This window comes from Lepeophtheirus salmonis, chromosome 14, assembly GCF_016086655.4.
Source record: "Lepeophtheirus salmonis chromosome 14, UVic_Lsal_1.4, whole genome shotgun sequence".
In the NCBI taxonomy this organism is placed as follows: domain Eukaryota; kingdom Metazoa; phylum Arthropoda; class Copepoda; order Siphonostomatoida; family Caligidae; genus Lepeophtheirus; species Lepeophtheirus salmonis.
The window spans coordinates 23,063,274-23,083,171 of record NC_052144.2 but is presented as its reverse complement, the minus strand read 5'-3'; the positions used below and the strand labels follow the sequence as shown (position 1 = coordinate 23,083,171).

Here is a 19,898-nt window from a genome sequence, read left to right as displayed (position 1 = left end):
GTGATTATAACTAATAATCATTTATTAACTGATATGAAGACTTACAGTAATAATGGGTTAACGATAGGACAAGTTAAAGATGTTATATCATTGTTCGTGCGATATGGACGTTTTAGGATATAAGGAATGCTAAACTGACATTTGAACTTTTGTATCAAGTTATCTAGTGAACCGAACTGTGTTATGGGATATTAGAAGGGATCATTGATACCTAGAGAAGCGTCTGTGCAAGAATTCAACCTGCTGTGAGAAGGGGTGTGTTTTAGTATTTAAGATGGAATTTTTTTATCATTCAATAGTTTGGGGGTGGACTCAATGTCCTTCCATTTCTATTCAATAGCATCCCTAATACCTATGCTTCGAAAAATGCGTGGCTATTGAAAGGTAACATTATCCTATTAAGTAGGCAGTTTTGGAACAAGCTTGGAGGTAGACGAGGCGAATTACCCCAGCCCACGAATTAAAAGGCCCAATTTCAAGTTATTATTTTATTATATATATATATACATATTTATAATCTATGGAATAACATTAGGATGAGGGGTTTAAAACCTCCCATTCTTGTTCCATCCCTTCAAATTTATGTTCAGTGAGGACGTCCAATTTAGAATTACTTAAAACTAAACATTAGAATATTATAATACCTCTTCAGATACATTTTTAGAGGTTGGTACTTTTGTAGCAGAATATTTCGCATCAAGAACTTCAGACCATCTAGTCTGGTGGAAAAGTCGACGGATTACTTATCCTAGACTTGATTAATTAATAAAAAAAGACTATGTATTATTGCCATATTTGTCCCATCGGAACGTATCTTCAGCAAAATATGACAAATAATCACTGAAAGCAGAAATTGTTTAAGTGCAACTAAAGTCATCCTTGTATTACTTTGATACTAATTCATAAAATCATAAAAAAAAAATAATCAAACTTAAGTTCAAAATACTAATAGCCAACTAAAAATTACAATATTTTATTTTCACAGAAGTATAATAACTACATATGTCCGTTGTGATTCAATCATATCGATCTTCTCTTAATTCCATATGTAAATATAAATGAATTAAGTCCCACTTAATTATTAATCCATTATATACATTTAAATAAGGAAGGCAGAGACTTGAAACTTGCAAAAACACGACCCTCTGTTCTGTTGGTAATGGACCACCCCTCGCCTGCTAGGGGGGGGGTTTCTGTTTTGAAATTTTTTGTCCATTTCGGTACGGGGACTTATCTTGGTCTTTTAATCATTTTTTGGTCCCTAAACTGGGATCCCTTGTGGACCATGTTCCCCATAGTTATTTGCTCTCTCCCTCCCTTTGTATATTCTGTTCCAGTACAAATATTTACATTTATATATGAAAACTTAAAAAAGTTGAGACATTTATATGTAAAATGCAATAAAAACAATGTATATTAAAGTAAAATATATCAAAGGGATAATCAAAAAGAATTTTTAGAATAGTTTAATATTGAAAATAATAGTTTAAAACGGCATTGGATCCGACTTGTCCATCATGTTATTAAGCGTCAGATGGTCATCCGATTAGAGCCCTTGGAAAATGTTTGAAATGTAATAATTTCTCCATTCTTTAAAATTTTAAAAACTTGTCCATATTGCGATTCCATAAACCAATCGCCACCCAGTATTTAATTAGATGTTGAAGATATTGGGTTAGTTAATATAAAATTTAGAACAAGTTTTTTTTTAAATGAATTAATTAAACTTAACCATTCAATACCCGCGCTATGAATTGGGGAGTAGGCGAATGGCTGAAAAAGAATATAACACTTAATGTTTTTAGACTAAATACTACTTATCTAGTTGAAGAAAAATAAAAACATTTAAGTTGGTGCGCTCCTATGATCGCTGGTGCGAATTCACACTGATTCGGTCATAAGAAGGCTAAAATAAAATAAAAGCCCATGTTTGGGTATTGGCTTTTGCCCCTAGCTATAAAATTTTATTTACAAAACTGTGCTAAAATAAATTTACTGTTATTGCTCTTCTCTCTATCTACACTATTGTGCTGGGTGAGAACTAAAATGAATAAAGCCCACGCTTGAGGGTTCACTTTAAAAACAGAACATATAGAAAGAAAAAGAACGAAATATTTTGTAACTTTAATATAACTTAATTTGAAATAATAGTTACTTTTTCCCCTAACTCCCTTCTTTACCCGCTTGTGAATTGGGAGAAAAGAGAGGGGAACTAAATGTACGTAAATCAGTTATTCTAAAACCCTGGCCCCTGGATCGTATTACGATCCATTCTGTATAGAGTATGCGAGGTTGTTAGAACCTTTAGTTGGATCCATTTGATGAACATTGGAGGGATGCTCAGAGCCTTATTTAGGTCAGTATAGGGCTGTCTAAACATTACCCTTCTCCAATTTATCACTACAGGTATTACAATTATATAATTAAGTTCATGTTTGTCACCGAGTTCAAGATGCACGATTATTGATTTTTTAAACTCACCCGTCTCGTACTTATCTCTTTTTCTCGATCCGCAAGTTTACACACATACGGTACAATGGTCGGACCCGCCACGTAAACCTTGACATCCTTAAAAGTTATAATATCTGGCTTCAAGCACAATCACTAATGCGGCACAACGTTACCTTCCTGGGCTTTTATTCCGCTCTGGCTCAGGGAGCTCAAAAATATTCTTTGAATCAGATTGTGTCTTTCTGTCCACGTATTTTTAATTTTGAACATATCCAGAGGATATGAGCCAGGTTTTTACTTTTTGCGGGCATAAGTTGCATTTATTGCCCCTTCCAGTGTCCTAAATCTGGACTGCTTTGCTTTAGTTCTGACGGACCAGACCATTATTTGCATAGTAGGGGCAAATTCTTTATCTGAAATATTCATGTGCCATGCCAGCAAGAAAGATAAGTTATGATGTCACTGCTTGACTTGACTCTAGCACCTTTGTGTCTACTTTTGAATATTATTCACTTTAAAGTGCCTTTCTGTACAACTCGGGGGTCTGGTCACTGGGGGGAGTATGATAACCCTCCTATCTGGACCTTCTTTAAATCCAGCTTAGGTATGTTATATCTCCAGACCTCTATGATGTTTTTGTCCTTGTTGTCCCGTAGCGCCCGATCTCTATCGTTTGCTAATGAGTCATATTATATTATATTATAAATATAAATGATAGAACTTTTGTATTTATGATTCGTGTATTTTTCATAAAAATAAATAGTTTTTTAAAAATTAAACCCCGACATGTAGGCGACATTGATAAAATACATTGCATCCAAGATTAAGGGTAATACTTTTAACCTTTATTTCAACCAGTATTGTCAAAAATATTATCTAACTCAAATATCCACTTAATGTGAAGTACTTTAAATCCATACGAAAAATTACAGCCAAAAATAAAAAAACAAAGAAAATGTGTTTCATTGAGTACAAGATAAATTAAACTATTACTACGTAAAAGAGACATAAATAATAGTTATGTAATTTTTATAGTGGTTAAATCACATTTTCGTGAATATTTATATCAGGGGCGTCTCCAGAGTTGGAGGCTTTAGGTCCCTCCTAATTTCAAAAATTGCCCCTGAATTTGCATAGTCGTGTTTCTAGGATACTTATCCGTGAAAAACTACATCCTTTCCAAAATTACTATCACCTATTGAAACGAAACGCTAAAATCTCATTATTAGCGAGAAAAACAAACATTTGTGTTCGTTGAACGCATGTTCTATGAAACAACTTTGCGTTCTGTTCCCAAACCTGCTTTTAATTATGTATGTATATATATATATCAATTTTTGGTAGAACAAAGTAGAACTATGCCTCATTGCCCTATGGATAGTGTTGGGTAGGTCTGGACTGAATGAACCAAACCAATTATCCTTCAGTCTAAATTGAGTGAGTCGATGAACTGTGGTCTGGACCGATAAAAATTAGTAAAAGAAAACATGTGACATCACCTACCTTTTTTGATATAATATATATAAATTATGATAATTCATTTTGTTGCTGTTTCCGGATAGAGCATTACTAAGCCTCCGCAGGCCGGGCGTACACTTTTAAAAGCTTCAGTCTACGTCTTTAGTCTGTAGACCGATGCAGACTGGGTCACGTGACTAGACTTTTATTATTGGTTTATTTTTTTTGGACCAACCGAGTGAGTCGATCTCGTGATCGACTCACTCGGTTGGGAAGTAAAAAAAGACCTTAAATTATATATCGAAGATACATTTATGCTATCTTCTGTATATGAGGGCGAAACTTCCCAGGGGGAAACTGCACAGGCCGTAACTTCCAGCCACGCAATTTTAGGTGGAGTATTGAGCTAAGAGGCAAAGTACAACTATGAAATCATACTCCAGAAAATCCACGAAAAATAATACAGACATCCCTACTCCTTATAAGCAAATTGTCTAGACAGGAGCCATTAGGGCATTAGGGTTGTTTACTTATATAGTTTGTAAACAAGGCGACAGAAAGTGACACTGTATTGTGGAATAATAATACAATTCCCTGAATTTATAATAATTATGATTACGCGGCCAATGGCCAGCAGCTACTAATTAGGGAAGGACTTACAGGAAATTCAGTCACCTGTTAACAAAAATCCTTTAATTTCATCACTTATTATTATTTGAGACGAATCATAAAGTGATATTATCAAGTTATGATTATATTAAAAGTATTCCTTGGCGTTAAGTATTTCTTCGAAGGATGAATTGGACAACCCAAGAAGTTAATTTCAAGAATCTACTCTTTGGAAGCAAAAATAAACGACTCAAGTCTTCTTCGTTAGTAGACCATGAATTACAATTTGGATTTAAATCCAATAAAAGGAACTCATCTATTCGTCTCATTGCCTTAGTTTTCCAAGTTTCTTCGGATATAGTTTATATATGAGTATGGATTGGATCTCCTCACCTTCATTTAGATTCTAAAGTCAAGGAAGTTTAATCCTCCGAATCTGTTTCTTTAGTGACCAAGAACTGGCTCTCCTCATCCTTATTTATATGCTAATGTGAAAGAAGTTCAGTCCTTGGAATCTGTTTCTTTAAGACCAAGGACTGACTCACCAAGATAACGAAGCCCTATAATCTTTTTCATAATAATATGAATCTAGTCCATTTATAACCAAGTTGAGGAAAGTGACCAACATTTCTTCTCACGAAAGTCAAGATAATTTTTTATTGAGGAATGAAAATTATATGAAGTTATCAATAACTTTATTATGTATCAAGAATAATTATTACACATGTAACTGATGTCTGGATGGCTATCCGTTTTACAGTTTTTAATTATTTATTTAAAAGCTGAAATATATTAAAATAATTTAGAAGCAGTGTATTTATAATTTTTCTCTTCACTATGACAGAATCACATGAATTATGTGACCGCTTCACGTATAATATTTAGCAAATGAATTCCATTTTATATATAAATAAGTCTCTTAATTGATTCTAATATTAACTTTAGATAAATTTAAATTCATATTTTGAATGATTAATATAAATGTTATTACTCGTAAAATTGACAAAAGTGAAATGAATATTTTTAATAATTCCTTGGCTAAAATAATCTTAATTTTTTTTTTAGCACTTTGCAAGACATGAAACTCAACCCTTAATCGCTTGAATTATTTTAATGATACAAAAATAACTGAACCGTCAAATAATAAAAGTCTAAATAAACTGAGACAATCGTCACAAGGAGTGATAATTAAATGAGTAATATGCCTATATTCAACTCGGGGAAATAAAAATATTTATATTTAATGTAGGAAATTTGTTACGATCGGTGGTGAAGGGAAAATAAAGTGTTTCGTTAATCATAAGTTCTTATTCAAATTAGTAACTTATAGACTAGGATAATGAGTACATTATTGAGTCAATTTTTGTATTTAAAAGCAGAATAAAATACCAAATAAAAGTTTATTTTTTTCATTAAGATATAGTCCAAATATATATTGTTTTGTTGAGGCCGAATTTTCTTCGGGATGAGCTTGACTTGAGATTAACTTGTCTTCGGTGAAAAGAGAGAAAAAAAAATTCTTTACACGAATGACTACAGTATTTTGAACTATTATTGCAAGTGAGAGATGTAAATAGTTATTTGTAATTTATTACATTAAACTTTTTTTTGAAGGAAAATATTTAGATCTTGATTTGTATAAGAAATTAATGTTTTCTTATGAAAGGCAAACTATGGTTCATCTTATTAATGTGACTAAAACTCCAATTCTTTTACTTTCCATAGTAATTATCCATGAGTAACAGTAATTTACGGATTATCATACTTTTTTGTTTATGATCTATATATCAAATAAAAGCTCACGTCGTTACCTTTATTGTTTCACGTAACCTTTCCTCCGAAAAGAAACAGAAAAAAAAACCCAAAGTCATATGTTAGTTAGCCAAATATGTAAAGCATACCAACTGCTATATATCTCTTATTACTACCAGACTATCACCGTCATATTAAAATGAATGTTATATATATATATATATATATGTCAAAGTTAATGTATCCTTGTATTTATGTATCTTATAAACGACAAGGGATCAACATGAAATTCTTTTGAGCATAAGTATAGAATAATTGATTACTTTGCTTATTTATCAAAAAGAATAAATTATGAAATAGCCATGACGTATTCAGGGAGAAGAGGCAATTGACAGCGAATAACAAAATACTTAGGGTAATTTTGTGCTAGGGCGAATAACGCTGTGATTAAATGAAACTTTTTAAATTAAAGGAACTAAATTTATCAAAAAATTCCATTGAAAATGGTCTTAAGACTTTTCCCTGTTCTGATGTGCTACGTTTTTTCTGTTGCAAGTGGAAAGGCATCAATAAATTCAGAATTTGAATTTGCATTACATTATTGTCTTGGGGCTTTTAGGAATAAATATTTTCTACAAAATCTTGAGGATGCATATAGGGAAGTACCATAGCCTGAAAATTAAGGAGTCTAGCTTGGAAATGGAGATATGTATTTATCTTTATTATTAGGAGAGGGATTGATGCAAAAAACAAAGCATGGTAGAGGGATTTATCCAGGGCTGGTGGTAGAGAGGGAGGAAATGGAAACTTTGACCCATCTCCTAAACTTTTTACAAAGACCCATATTTATGTAGGAAACATATTAAATCCAACCCTTTACGATGTGTATTTTTCCTCTTGATCAAGGTAATAGCTATTTTTCACTCAGCTAATAAATTTTGTACAGTTTATACCTTAATACAGTATAAGGAATTGATATGTCACCCCTAAGCACCAGTGTATTTTAATGGTCGAGATTTTTGTTTAAAATAAACTTTTAGATGTTCCAAAGTAGTATATAACTATTTTTGAAATGACGATTTTATAATGGCATTAAATAGTTCATTACAGTATTTGTCAAATATACAGGAGTATAATAATAATATGTATATTAAAATGAGCTAAAAATTTATTCTTTTTGGGATGTTTTACTTTTGCTCTTGGCCTATGATACAAGGTAGGAATACATCTTAGTAAGATATTGCGTGTACAGAGAAACCTGTACAAACTTAACAAACTAAACAACTTGAACTCCAAAACTATTCAATTCATTCTTAATATATATTCTAGTCCATTCGGGGATTGATTTTAGTCTTCTTGTAGAAAGTCCTTTCAAAGCCTAGGTGATCTTTTTCTTGATGCCAGATATCTTTGGAATATTTTTGTAGTCTTCAATTTTTTTAAATGATCCAAAATAGTTTTAACACTACAAATGATTTAAAATAATCCCTAAATTATAATTCCCTCCCTTATTAGTTGATAACTTTACCCAACGAATATTCTGCTAATATTATTTATTATAAAAGGAATACTAAAAAAAAAAAATCATGTGCTAAATATCTACTGAAGATTCTTTTTGCAGGAATATCAGTGTTGTATGTTGATAAAAAGTCAAGTCTATCACATACATTATTATTTTTTCTGTACATTAATGCATTTAATATGCCTTTGTAAGATGAATGTTTGGGTGTAGCATTGTGACATATCATATCCTAAGTTATTATGATGCTATTTGTTGCTGCTATGTTTTGAATGGGCTTCATCGAGAGACAACATTTTGATGTAATGATCTCCTAGTAATTTAGAGCCCTCTCCATTGGCCTTCTCATAATTAGGAATAAGTTTGCTGAGTCTTTTGAAATACTTTTCCAATTCCTCATATTCTTCCGTATCAACCATCTTTGTATCTCGAATTGTACTTTGGAGGCAAAACATAATAAAGAAACAGAGTATATAATGATATGCTGAACAGTTTTTGAGAAATATTTATCTGACACATATATGACAACATTGTTGATTGACCCACGTAATTTCCGGTTAGTACAAACCTTCAAACAGTGCGTGTCAAATCCACACGTCTGTCCATAAGCTCAGAGATTAGAATTTTAACTGACCCCAGTTATGGAAACGACATTAATCGTCACTTGTCCAATCAACTGACCATCTTCTTGATTCAGGTGTGTAGTGGTGGACCATGTTTTATCAATTGTCACATAACAACCCAAGAAATCAATTTTACTTAGAATGATGAGTTCCAAACAGCATCTGGATCGTCGATACAATGTTGTTTCTGGGCCGGTGTGAGCAAACGCGGCACCTACTTTTATATCAACATGTCGTCACCCAAAATTTTAGGTAAAATTGTAAAAACACTACTTTTTGATACCTGCAAGGTGCCACATATCTAACACAGCCTTATTTATGGTTTTTTAAAACTATTTTGACGAAATTCCTTATGTTTTCTAAAACAACTCCCGGTTTTTTTTTGCAATCACAACGTTCAGCATTATCAGTGCTTGAACGACCACATATTGGCATTCACGCCAATAGTAGTTGATTTTTCTGGTGCAGAGTCCTTATAATGCAAATAAAGCCACTGTTTGACTTCAATACTATTTATTACCAACAAAAACAGTATTTCATAAACATACAAAATTAATTAATATACAGTGTCTTGAAAATTAAAAAACTGGGGTCCCTAAAACGACCATACAACCATATTTCCATATATGTGTCTGATATAAAAATAAATGAATTAACTTAGTTAAATATTTGATTAATATTACCTATATGAAACTAAAAAATTTAAATCTGCAATAGTTAAATCATGGGTACCAGCTGCATAGCCCGTCTCTTGAATCATCTCCCTCATCCAATTCATAGCTTCTTTGAGTTTATCCAATTCTTTCTTTTTTACTTCATCATTTTTGTTTAATTTCCTTCCAAATAAAATAGGGATCTATGAAAGTCGAGAGATCAATCAGAATCAATTTGTCAAAGGATGGAAAATCAGTGTATTACTTACAATGATATCTTCGATTGCTCTAGATGTAACTCCCATATCAAAAAGTAATCTTTGATCCACTCTTGCTTGTATCTTTGGCTCTATTGGATACAAGTTTCCATTGGGATCAAATGTACGAACCAAGTAGCCAGCTATGGCTCTGCTTTCATTCATGATGAAATCGTCATGTTGTAGAACGGGGATATTGTGCTGAGGATTTAACTAACAAATGAAATATTAAACTATGTATGAAAGGAAATTTAATTTTTAAAGAACATTTTTTTACCAATACTATTTCATGACTTTATTTACGTTTAAGAATATACAATACTCACAATTGTAGGTTTTCAAATGCCCATTCTTTTTTATTGATTTATATATTTTTTGAATTGGTTAATTAATGACTAGACAAGTCAAGAAATCTTTTTCCTTGGATTAGATGATGTGTTGTTTTTTATAGCAACAAATTTTAAATAACTTACAAAATATGGATTTTTTTAAAAGTGCTCTTGTTTATTATGAAGTTGTAAGTCTTCATCAACAATTTATGATTTTTTTCCTAGCAATCAAAAATGTCCCAAAGAAAAGGTCCTTTTTTTGTACTTAAAAAGTATTTTCTCAATTAAAAAATTTAAAAAAATTACACAGTGGGATACACATTTTATACAATGAATTCAAGCCAGAAAAGTAATTTATGTTTGAGCTCAGAATTCAAAACTTATTTAATTTTTTTCTCAGTCATCTGAAATATCTGTGATTATAGTAATTCGGGACTATTAACGTTCAAAGTCATTTTTTTACAATTAAAATTATCCCCAAATTAAAAATAAAATTTATAAAACTTATGTAAAAGTATTTTTTACGATTAATAAGTGTTTTTATTGATTCTGTATCTCGTTCTGATCTTGATATATATGTATTTCTATTTTTAGACCCTTATAACTTATTCATAATACATAGTGATGAGGATAGTTATAATTTATATTTTAGGAAAATATGAATTATATTATTTAATAAATTTAAAATTATTTATAAAAAAAAATATGCATCTCCAAGGATTTTTGTTCCATTTGATGATTTGTAAGGGATCCCATTTTGAAATATTAAAATTATCTAGTCATCGAGAATGGGTAGTTTTTTTGTTTCGATCCTAGTATCTCATTCCCAATGCTGGAGTCCCCTTTACTCTCTTATGAGGAAAATTGCAAAAACACACTGTTATACAAAAAAAAGGATACATTTTGGGTTATTAAGGTCACTTTTATGGTTCTTGAGGTAAACGTAATCAGGAACACATCATATATTATATAGTTAAAATCCTGTGTTTTTGCTTGATTTAAGAAATTACTTTACAATTATAATTAACATTTGAATGTTCTACCTTACCTTCAAAAAATCATCAGCTAATTGCTCACTTTTATCTATGTTAACCTCCACAAACTCATAGTCCAGGCCCAAAACCTCAGCAGTTAATAAGACTAAACGAACTGGGGGTGAAGCTGTCATTCCATAGATTTTGAGAGGCATATCTATGATTTTTGTGTCTACGTTTGACAAATATATGTACAAATATACTTTGTTAGAATCTTTTTAGTATATGTATTCACTCATGTAACGTTTTCTTACAAATGAAAATATAAATTTATATTTTCTAATCCCTAAACATATACATTTATAATACTTCATTTCAAGTGATTAAATGACAATAAAAGACGAGGTAATATTAAGTACCATAGATATCATGTAAATAAAGACATGTACATTAAGATCTTCCCTGACATATAACATGAATCCTGACTGTAAAATAAAAACAATCAAAAGAAAATATATCTAATAATATTATTTATTCATTCTGAAAAATAAACTCAACATCATCACTTTATATAGAGTAAGCTGGACTAAGGAAAGTGGAAACACGTTTCAAAGAATGACTTTGAGATACTTACAATTACAGAAACCAAAGTTTTACACAACAAACATACATATAATTACGAATAATCAAACGATCTAAAATTTATTTATGATATGTATTTTTTTGTGTAATCTTAATTGGCATGTAAATTTCTCGGTCCACTCTACGATTAAGTCACCGAATTGACTTTAAGCTCTCGTTGGTACCTTTTTGTCATTGTCTTAGAGATTTTCCCCATATTTGAGTACCTGATATTAAATATATATATATATAAAATAGTATGCATTTTTGAAAAATTAATTTTGATTTTATGGGACACCTTAACATGCTTCTTTTTGAAAAAAAAAATCGTTATAAAAACCCATATAGATTCATATTGAGGAAAAAACCATGTCAAAAATGAAAAATAAATTAATCAGGGGCGTATGCAAGGCGTGGGGGCAAATTTAGGCAGGGGCTGTAGCCCCTGCCCTAATTTAATTATTCAATTTTTTCCCCAAATAATCAATTTTTCATGAATAGCTATGGATTTTTCAAATTTTTTTCCTAAAAATTTAATATTTGAAATTAAAAAAAATGAAATAATAATATTGATAATTTGATTTTTGAAATTATTTTCCAAAAAATTAAATTTTTGTGAAGAGCTGTGGATTTTTGAACTTTTTTAAAAAATATCTACATTTTTTGTGAACAGCTATGGATTTTTTGAAATTTCTTAGAAAATATTTCCAAAAACCAACGCCCCCTCAAAATATAATCCTGTGGACACACCTGTTATTAGATAAAGGAAACACTTTTATTCAATTTTAGTTAAGTATAGGATTTATCCCTATTAAAATTTTTGATAATTCATATACGGGGCCAACTGTTGTTATTTACTCATCTCTTATTATGCAAATTTTGAGAGGTTAAGAGTCATTTTTTTACAATTTTTCAATAAGTAATGTTGTAGAACACATAATTAACTGTTGATTTCTAAGAAAACATTGTCTTAGTCGCCAGAATGAGTATACAGTACGATAAATGGATTAAGATCGCAGGGCTTCTCAGCCCAGGATTGTCCCAGAAGACCATATGAAAGCAAACTGGGGCCTCGAGGAAGAAGATTTACTCCATACGTTTGAAGGTCGGAGAGGGCCTTAAAAACTATCTATCAGGTATTAAATCCTCAGTGTTCGTCAACCGCCTGAAGTCGACCTTCAAGTAAAAGGGTAATTCCTCAATTACTGACATGACAAGAAACAAGTCCCCATTAGCGCTGTCTAGGAAGAACGACTCTGCAATGTATTCCACGGCCTCTGTTGACAAAATGGCAGAGAAAGTCTGTGCAGAGGTCGTAATAAAGATCCTGAACCACCTCAAGTGAACCTTTGGACTTATTATGATCTTTTCTGATGAGAAGACATTTACTTGACCTTGTCGTCTATAGGCAGAATTATCGAGTTGTGACATTTGGGGTTGTTGCAAAGGAGCACCAATATGTCTCCATCACCAAACACCCTACTTCAGTGATTATGTTAGTCCTGGTTACATCCAACCGGAAGCCCATGAATTTCGTTTGGTTCTTTTTAGCATACAAGTCGAAGGCTAATGAGTACTTCAAAGTTCACCCCATACCGCAAAGAATTCCCAAAAGTGGCTCTAGGCCAACATACACTTCTGTGCTAAGGACTTCTGACCACACCATAAACATACCTCACCCCCCCCCACTATTCCATCTAAGCGCACCTGGAGTTGGGAGGATGATGGAAAAAGACCGAAAATAGGCGTCCACATGATTATATTTTTGAGAGCATTTTTAAAAAAAATTTAATTTCAGATATTAAAATTTTTGGAATTTTTTTTCCAGAATCCTAAGCTATTCACAAAAAAGTAAATTTTTTTGAAAAAAATTGCAAAAATCCTGAGCTGTTTACAAAAAATTTCCAAAATATGATTTTCGGAAAAAAAATTGAAAAATCTACAGCTATTTACAAAAAATTGAATTTAAGAAAAGAATTTCAAATTATAAATTTTTTGGAACCTATTTTCAAAAATCTATAGTTATTCACAAAAAATTTTTTTTTTTTCGAATATAAAATTTTTGCTCTTTTTAAAAAAAATATCCCTATTTTCTCGTTAAATATTTGCATCCTTACCAAAAAAAAAATTGTCATAAAAAGCAAAATTCCTTTGTGGGGACTACAGTACCTCGTGTCACCTTCTGCGTACGCCCCTGCAAAATCACTTTGGTAGTAAGCCATTTATTCCCACTGATTTAACAATTGTATAATAATCGAGTGAATCTTTATTAATACACATATGTTGTAAATGTCATGACGTCATTGGTAAGAGTAACGTTTATATTATATTACATATCAATATATATAAGACAAGTACCACGCAACAATACATAATTTTATGTTCAGAATATTAATAAGGACAATATTAGTAGAATAATTGACAGCTGAGTCGACAAAATAGTTCAGTTTAAGTTGTTATATTAGAAGGACTACCTCATGGGCAACTGCGGACAAAAATGGGATATCCCGCTCATCTGAGGACAAGCCTCCCAAGGGGATGATGACTTCGCCCAGGATATGGATGGATCAATCTACACAATAAAAGAAAATTTATTAGACACTCTTAACAGCTCATAGATATCTCAAATCAAGTGCAACCTCATTAAACTCGAGGATATTTTACGTGATCATCTCACCATTGACACAATCTTATTCTCTTCGGTGATAGAATCATCATACCACGATTGAAACGGAATCAAATCGTCCAACGACTACACTCCAGTCATCAGGGCACAGAGAAGACACTGAAGCTGGCCCGCCAAAGTATTTTTTGGCCTGAAATTACAGCAGATATACGCAACCTCATCGAAGCTTGTGAAGAATTCCAAAGTCATCGATCAAGCCTAGTCAAGGAACCTCTGAAATTGGACCCTGAACCTAGAGATATTTTCTAGGAGATTGCAACTAATTTTTCTGAAGTCAGAGACAAGTACTATTTGGTAATAGTAGATCGATACTCGAACTTTTTTCTGGTCCACAAATTCTTGTCAGCACGTTTAAGTCCCTTATCAGCAGCCTCCTCCACATCGCCACTTTTGGTAGACCATTAAGAATATTTTCAGATCAGTAGAGTTGAATTCATAGGAACAGAAATACAAAATTTATTCGCTCGCTGGGGTATCTCACATAGAGTATCATCCCCACACTTCTCTCAATCCATAAGACTAGCAGAATCCGCTGTAAAGTCAATTAAAGCTCGGCTACTTAAAACTGGGAACACAGATTCTGAAGCCTTTCAGGAGGGGCTATTCGAATTGAAAAACACACTGCTTCGACAGGGCTCACTTATACCAGTCCAAATCGTCTTTGGAATAATAATGCGATCAAGACTCCCTTGCCCACAACCTATCACTTGCTGAGTATTAACAGGAACGCATCAACAAACATGACTGCCACATAGCCAAGTAGCATGAGTATGCAAGGTACCACTGCGACTAGATAGCAAATCAGCTCAAACCTATCCCTACGGGCTCCACGGTCAGGATCCAGGATCAGGCTTTCAAAATCTGGGATCAGACGAGTCAGGAGATAAAATAGGGAATATCTTTTTATTATAAAATATAAAGGCTGCAATAAGTGGGAAATACATTCAGTATCAATCTAACATAGATTAAACTTTTTTAAGCGTATAATATTTTCACGTATTAATCTGCACATCTTTTAATCATTTTTTTAACAGCCTAATAGGGATACCTTTATTTTTTTTTATTTTTTTGCAACAAACTAAATGTATTTTTATTCATCAATCTCTGTCAGACATTTCAAAACCTTAAGTTTTATCATAAAACATTAAAAAAAACGTAAGTTTATGTGAATAACTATTTCTATAAAATGATTTTTTTTTTAATCAAATAATTATTTTATTCTCTGTACATTAATTTCATATATATCTACATTCTAAAAAACACCTAGCAATTGCATCACAAAATAATATTAATTAATTAATTTAACACTAGTGACAATCATTTGTCATTCATCGTCCAAACAAAAAAAAAAAAAAAAAAAAAAAAAAAAAAAAAAAAAAAACGTGCACGGGTAAATGAAAAGAGATAATAACATCTTACCGAAAATCTGCTAAACAGTTAAACTATAAAGCAAAAATATAAGACAATTCTATTCCTATCAATCCTCTCTAGCACTTCGTTGGATCTGAAGAGGAGAGGAGTCTGTCCAGACTAGTAGGTAAGCAAGAGTTATTACTTCTAGGGGCGTAGAGAATAAATAGTACCTATGTTATTAAGCATTCTATTTTGAAGTGAAATCTATGTTTAGGAGGTGACATTACGAGCCAATCCCTAATCTGTATTTCTGAATTGTAGTATCTCCTCAAAAACTCAGTGGTCATTTGTACAATGTTAAGTACACTTGGACAATCCCAAAACAGATATCTTAAAGTGACTTAAGTAAAGTAAACTTGACTCACAGAATGTGCAGTCTCTCTCTGTATCTTCGACTCTCAATTTTTTGTTAAAAGTGTAAAAGTAGCCATCCTGTAGTGGAATCACTTTTCTTTTGAGTCTATGAAAGGGTTGCAAAATATTTTTATTGATTTTTTCAGGACATTGTTGATGCCGATTGTTCCATCCTCTTTTGTTATTGAGACTTCAAGAAGAGTTGATCTACTGGAGAATTTCAATAACGGAAAACATCTCTTCAAAGGTTCTTCAGTCAAGATAAAACTTCCATTTTGCCGGTGTTGACCACTAGACCCAAAGGATCTGAAAACGCTCTAGGGTCCCAAACACAGCTCTCATATACGAAGTGATCTTCTTCAAAGATCCCGTGCAATAAACAGTTAAGTCATCCGTGTAAAATAGAGGCATAGTTGGCGTTTCATTTTTAGAGTAGAATTTCATATAAATAGTCCAATGCTATAAGGAAAAGGGTTGGGACAAAGGATCTCCTTGCTTGGATCCCGAGTTTTCCCAAAATAATCTTCCCTGCACAAAGAGCTAAGTTTAGAAGAAGGGTATCTAAATATAGCAGCTACCATCAGAATCATTTTCAGGGAGAATCCTAATCTATTTAGCTGCGACAGTATATATTTATTGGAAATGGAGTCGAAGGCCTTCTGAAAGTACACCAGCATCACTGAAAAGTCCTTCCAATCGCCTTATCTGTATGAATAGCGTCTTGGATCAATCTTGGAATGTCTTCTGATCGTCTTCCTTTCATGAAACCCTTTTGTGATTCTGTTATAGTGGATTGAAATTCCTGAACTATTCCATTGTTGATAATTCCTGTTAGAATTTTTTACAAGGTATTAAGAAGCGTTATCGGTCTATAATTTGCTATATTCAGTCTGTTTTTCTTTAGTATAAGAGTTAAAACCCCATTACTAATAAACTTTGGAATAGAGCCTATGTTCCAAATCTCTTGGTAAGAAGCTTCTAAGATGGGACACAGTTTTTTCACAAATATCTTATAAAATTCAAATGGCAAGCCCGATAACCCTGGGGATTTAAATTTTTTCTTATAGTTTTTTATATATTTTTTTGTTTCTTCAGATGAGATCGAGCCTGTTATAATCAATTTTTTATCCTAATCCTTACCAATGGCATCTAAATCCTCGAGTGAGAACTCTTCTCGGTACTTTCTCCATCTGAACCAAAAAGAGCAGGTACCTTGTTTTTTAAGGTCGCTACGTCTATAAAGATTCGAGCAAAACTGTTGTGTCTTGACGAGGTTGAGGAGACACACACTATTTATACAAAGGAATCCAGACGGACCAAGAGAATTGAGTACAGGAAAGACGTAGAGGAATACCACAAGGATTGTTTAATAGGAGGAATTATATTCTTATTAATACAAAAAACTACTCTGATATATTTATACTTATAAAGAGGTCAAGACAGTACTTTACAAACATATATATATATACAAGACAATACGAGAACTAAGAGAATAAGAGGGAACGAGACACGAATACATTAAAATAACGATAAGATGTCTTGTGTAATTTTTGTGGATTCTTGAGTTACCTCTCCATTCTCCACCGTCTTAAAGCAACAATTTTCCTCAAACTTTGAATATTTTTTTCTTCAGCAGGGAAGGGTACTAGACCCTTTCATGTTTTTGTTTCTTTTTCAATAAGCTCTGATTTAGATCTAATTGCTCTGCCTTCGTTTTTATTTCGAATAATGTTATCCAAATCCTATTGAATATCGAGTCTTCTGTCACTCATCTTTTTTAGCCCTTGAAGACAGATTATTTCCTTTCCTTATTCGAATGCAGCAATTATACCCTTGCCGACAAAATTTTATTTGACCTCTCTTCTACACTCGGAGGGCTGAGCACGGGGAAAGTAATTTATTGTCAAGCAAATACGCGCATTCGTCAATTAATTTTTCTATTTCGTTGCGAGTGGAACTATCATGGATACATTTTATTACAAATTTGTTTAAATTTTTAGCCTAAAGATATAAAAGTTTCCCATAATTGGTGAATGGTCGGAGGTGTAAGGTGGAAGAGCTCTGAATTCCTTGAGGAACTATATATCACATATGTATTATTTCTTTTATCAAAAATACCTAAGTCTTCAAGGCAATACTTGGAAATAACTCCCTCTAGGTCGTGTTTCTTTATAAAATTTTGTGACCCGTTATTATTTAACGTGTCCCCTCCAATTTGTCGAGTAACGCTTAGATCTCCTAAAATTAAGATGTTTTGCTCTTTTATTCCAGATAATATATTTGAAAAGAAGTCGACCCCGTCCCTATTTGGCCCATATATTGTAAACATTCTCTAGACTCCGCCTGAAAGATCAATGTCTATCTTTATGTAATTACCATTGCATAACTGACTCGATAAGCCCAGGTTAAAAAGATTTTTTTACTAAAAAAACTCCTCGAGATGGATGGGATGCTTTTGATATAGCAGTTGACTAAAAAAATCACAATTTTTTAACAGCCCAATAGAAATACCTTTATTTAAAATTCTTACAAAAAAAACATTATAACAAAATATAATACAATCTCTACAAATATCTGACAAGGGTAATAAAAAAAGATAATATTTAGGACAAACGACACTAAAAATCACATCTTTTGTCATTTCTTAATATAAACACCAGAAATGCCGAATTAATAAACATTGTCGGAGAAAGTTTGCTAAAACGTCGAGTTCTTTCTCGACTACAACTTCCAAATTTGTTGGAATGGGTTTCTTGTTTCACCAGCAAGAATAGATTATCACCTGCACTTTGCTAGTGATTACCTCCACCTTGAAAGCCTTTGGAAGGTTCGTATCCGTAGCCACTATCCATTTACTTTTTGAAGTCAAAACTTGTAGATTTTCTTCTATTTTTAGTTCACATAATCTTACTTTTAGTCATATATATTATTTGGTGTCCTCGAATACATACTTCGTGCTACATGTACACGCCTGCAATATTTCATTTGTACGACTACATTATTATTTCTTAAATTAAAAATATGTTTGTGATATACATCAGGGAGCACTATCTACAGTGTAGTCTGTATGCTACCTCAATTCTAAACTACTGCTAAATTTCATAAACATGACTACATTGCTACTTATTGGATAAAAATACCTTACTTTCAGTCGAACATTGATAAAGAGAAACTTTTTTTTTAAATATACATGAATAACATGGTCTTAAAAACACATTGTTGAGCATTTATAAATAACTTTACTGTATGTTGATTAGAACTACTATATCCTGATAAAATATGCCCATTTTACTTGTTCTTTTTTTTGGAGGGGGGTGAAAGGCGTAGAGTTGAGGTTACCTAGGGGTATCATAACAGGCATTGTTGAAGATAATCGTTGGCAAAATTGATAATTTCTTGTTGAACATCTTCAATTTGACATGTTATCTCACCATTTGACGCATTTTTTGAAATTTTTATGAAGACTAGAACCTCGGGAGAACTGGTATCTCCTACGCATGCAAGAAAAACTGAGACATTATGGCGTCGGTATTTTTTTTTTTTTTGGGGGGTGTATAGCGTAATATTCATAGACTACCTTGTGAGATGGAATAACATCAACAGTGAATACTATTTAGCGTAATTAGAGCGTTTTAAAAGTGTTGTATCGCCATGGTTACCGCACCATGCTACAAGTCAAGCAAAACAATAGGAAAACTACATTAATTAAATTTTGAATTGTTTTCGCATCCCCTTTCTCTCCAGATTTGAATCTTAACGACTTCAGGTTATTCGCAGACCTAGAAAAATGCTGAATAGTAAAACCTTTCATTTCAATGAAGGCTAAAACTGACGACTACGAGTATTTTGAGGCAAAAGATAAAACTTTTTATAAAGTGACATTGAAATGTGAAAGTGGAGCTGGAATGATTGTGTTGCTCTTAATGGAGATATTGATGAATAAAGCCAATTTTGAACGAAAAAAAAAAGTTTGTCTTTGTTAAGCCCGGGACTTTTCAATCCGTGTGTTATTTCAACTCCATAAAGAATGTGTTCTGATATTTCTGAATAGATAATTTACGATTCTGTTTTTCTATGTACTACATGTCATAATTCATTTTTCAATGTATTATTTTTTACATAACGACTTTTTCGTTGGATAATCATTTTAGCAATTTACGGCAAAGGAAAATGTGAAGTTTATGTAAAAGGTCCTTGTC

General features: G+C 32.3%; 1 protein-coding gene across 1 annotated transcript; it reads right to left on the bottom strand.

The window, feature by feature from the left end:
* Window positions 1–7,455: 7,455 nt before the first annotated feature.
* Window positions 7,456–10,917, bottom strand: LOC121129255 (glutathione S-transferase 1). The gene is made up of 4 exons (XM_040724966.2): window positions 10,700–10,917; window positions 9,335–9,535; window positions 9,096–9,268; window positions 7,456–8,227 (listed from the first exon to the last, which is right to left on the bottom strand). Exons 1-4 carry the CDS (start codon window positions 10,838–10,840, stop codon window positions 8,038–8,040), a joined length of 705 nt encoding a protein of 234 aa, XP_040580900.1. The 5' UTR covers window positions 10,841–10,917; the 3' UTR covers window positions 7,456–8,037.
* Window positions 10,918–19,898: the final 8,981 nt, after the last annotated feature.

Coding starts and splice junctions, on each gene's coding strand:
- LOC121129255 (XM_040724966.2), bottom strand. CDS start 10,840: ATGCCTCTCAAAATCTATGGAATGACAGCTTCACCCCCAGTTCGTTTA. Junction 9,269..9,334: donor GAGCAATCGAAGATATCATT/GTAAGTAATACA, acceptor CGACTTTCATAG/ATCCCTATTTTATTTGGAAG. Junction 8,228..9,095: donor AATTTTTTAGTTTCATATAG/GTAATATTAATC, acceptor TTGCCTCCAAAG/TACAATTCGAGATACAAAGA.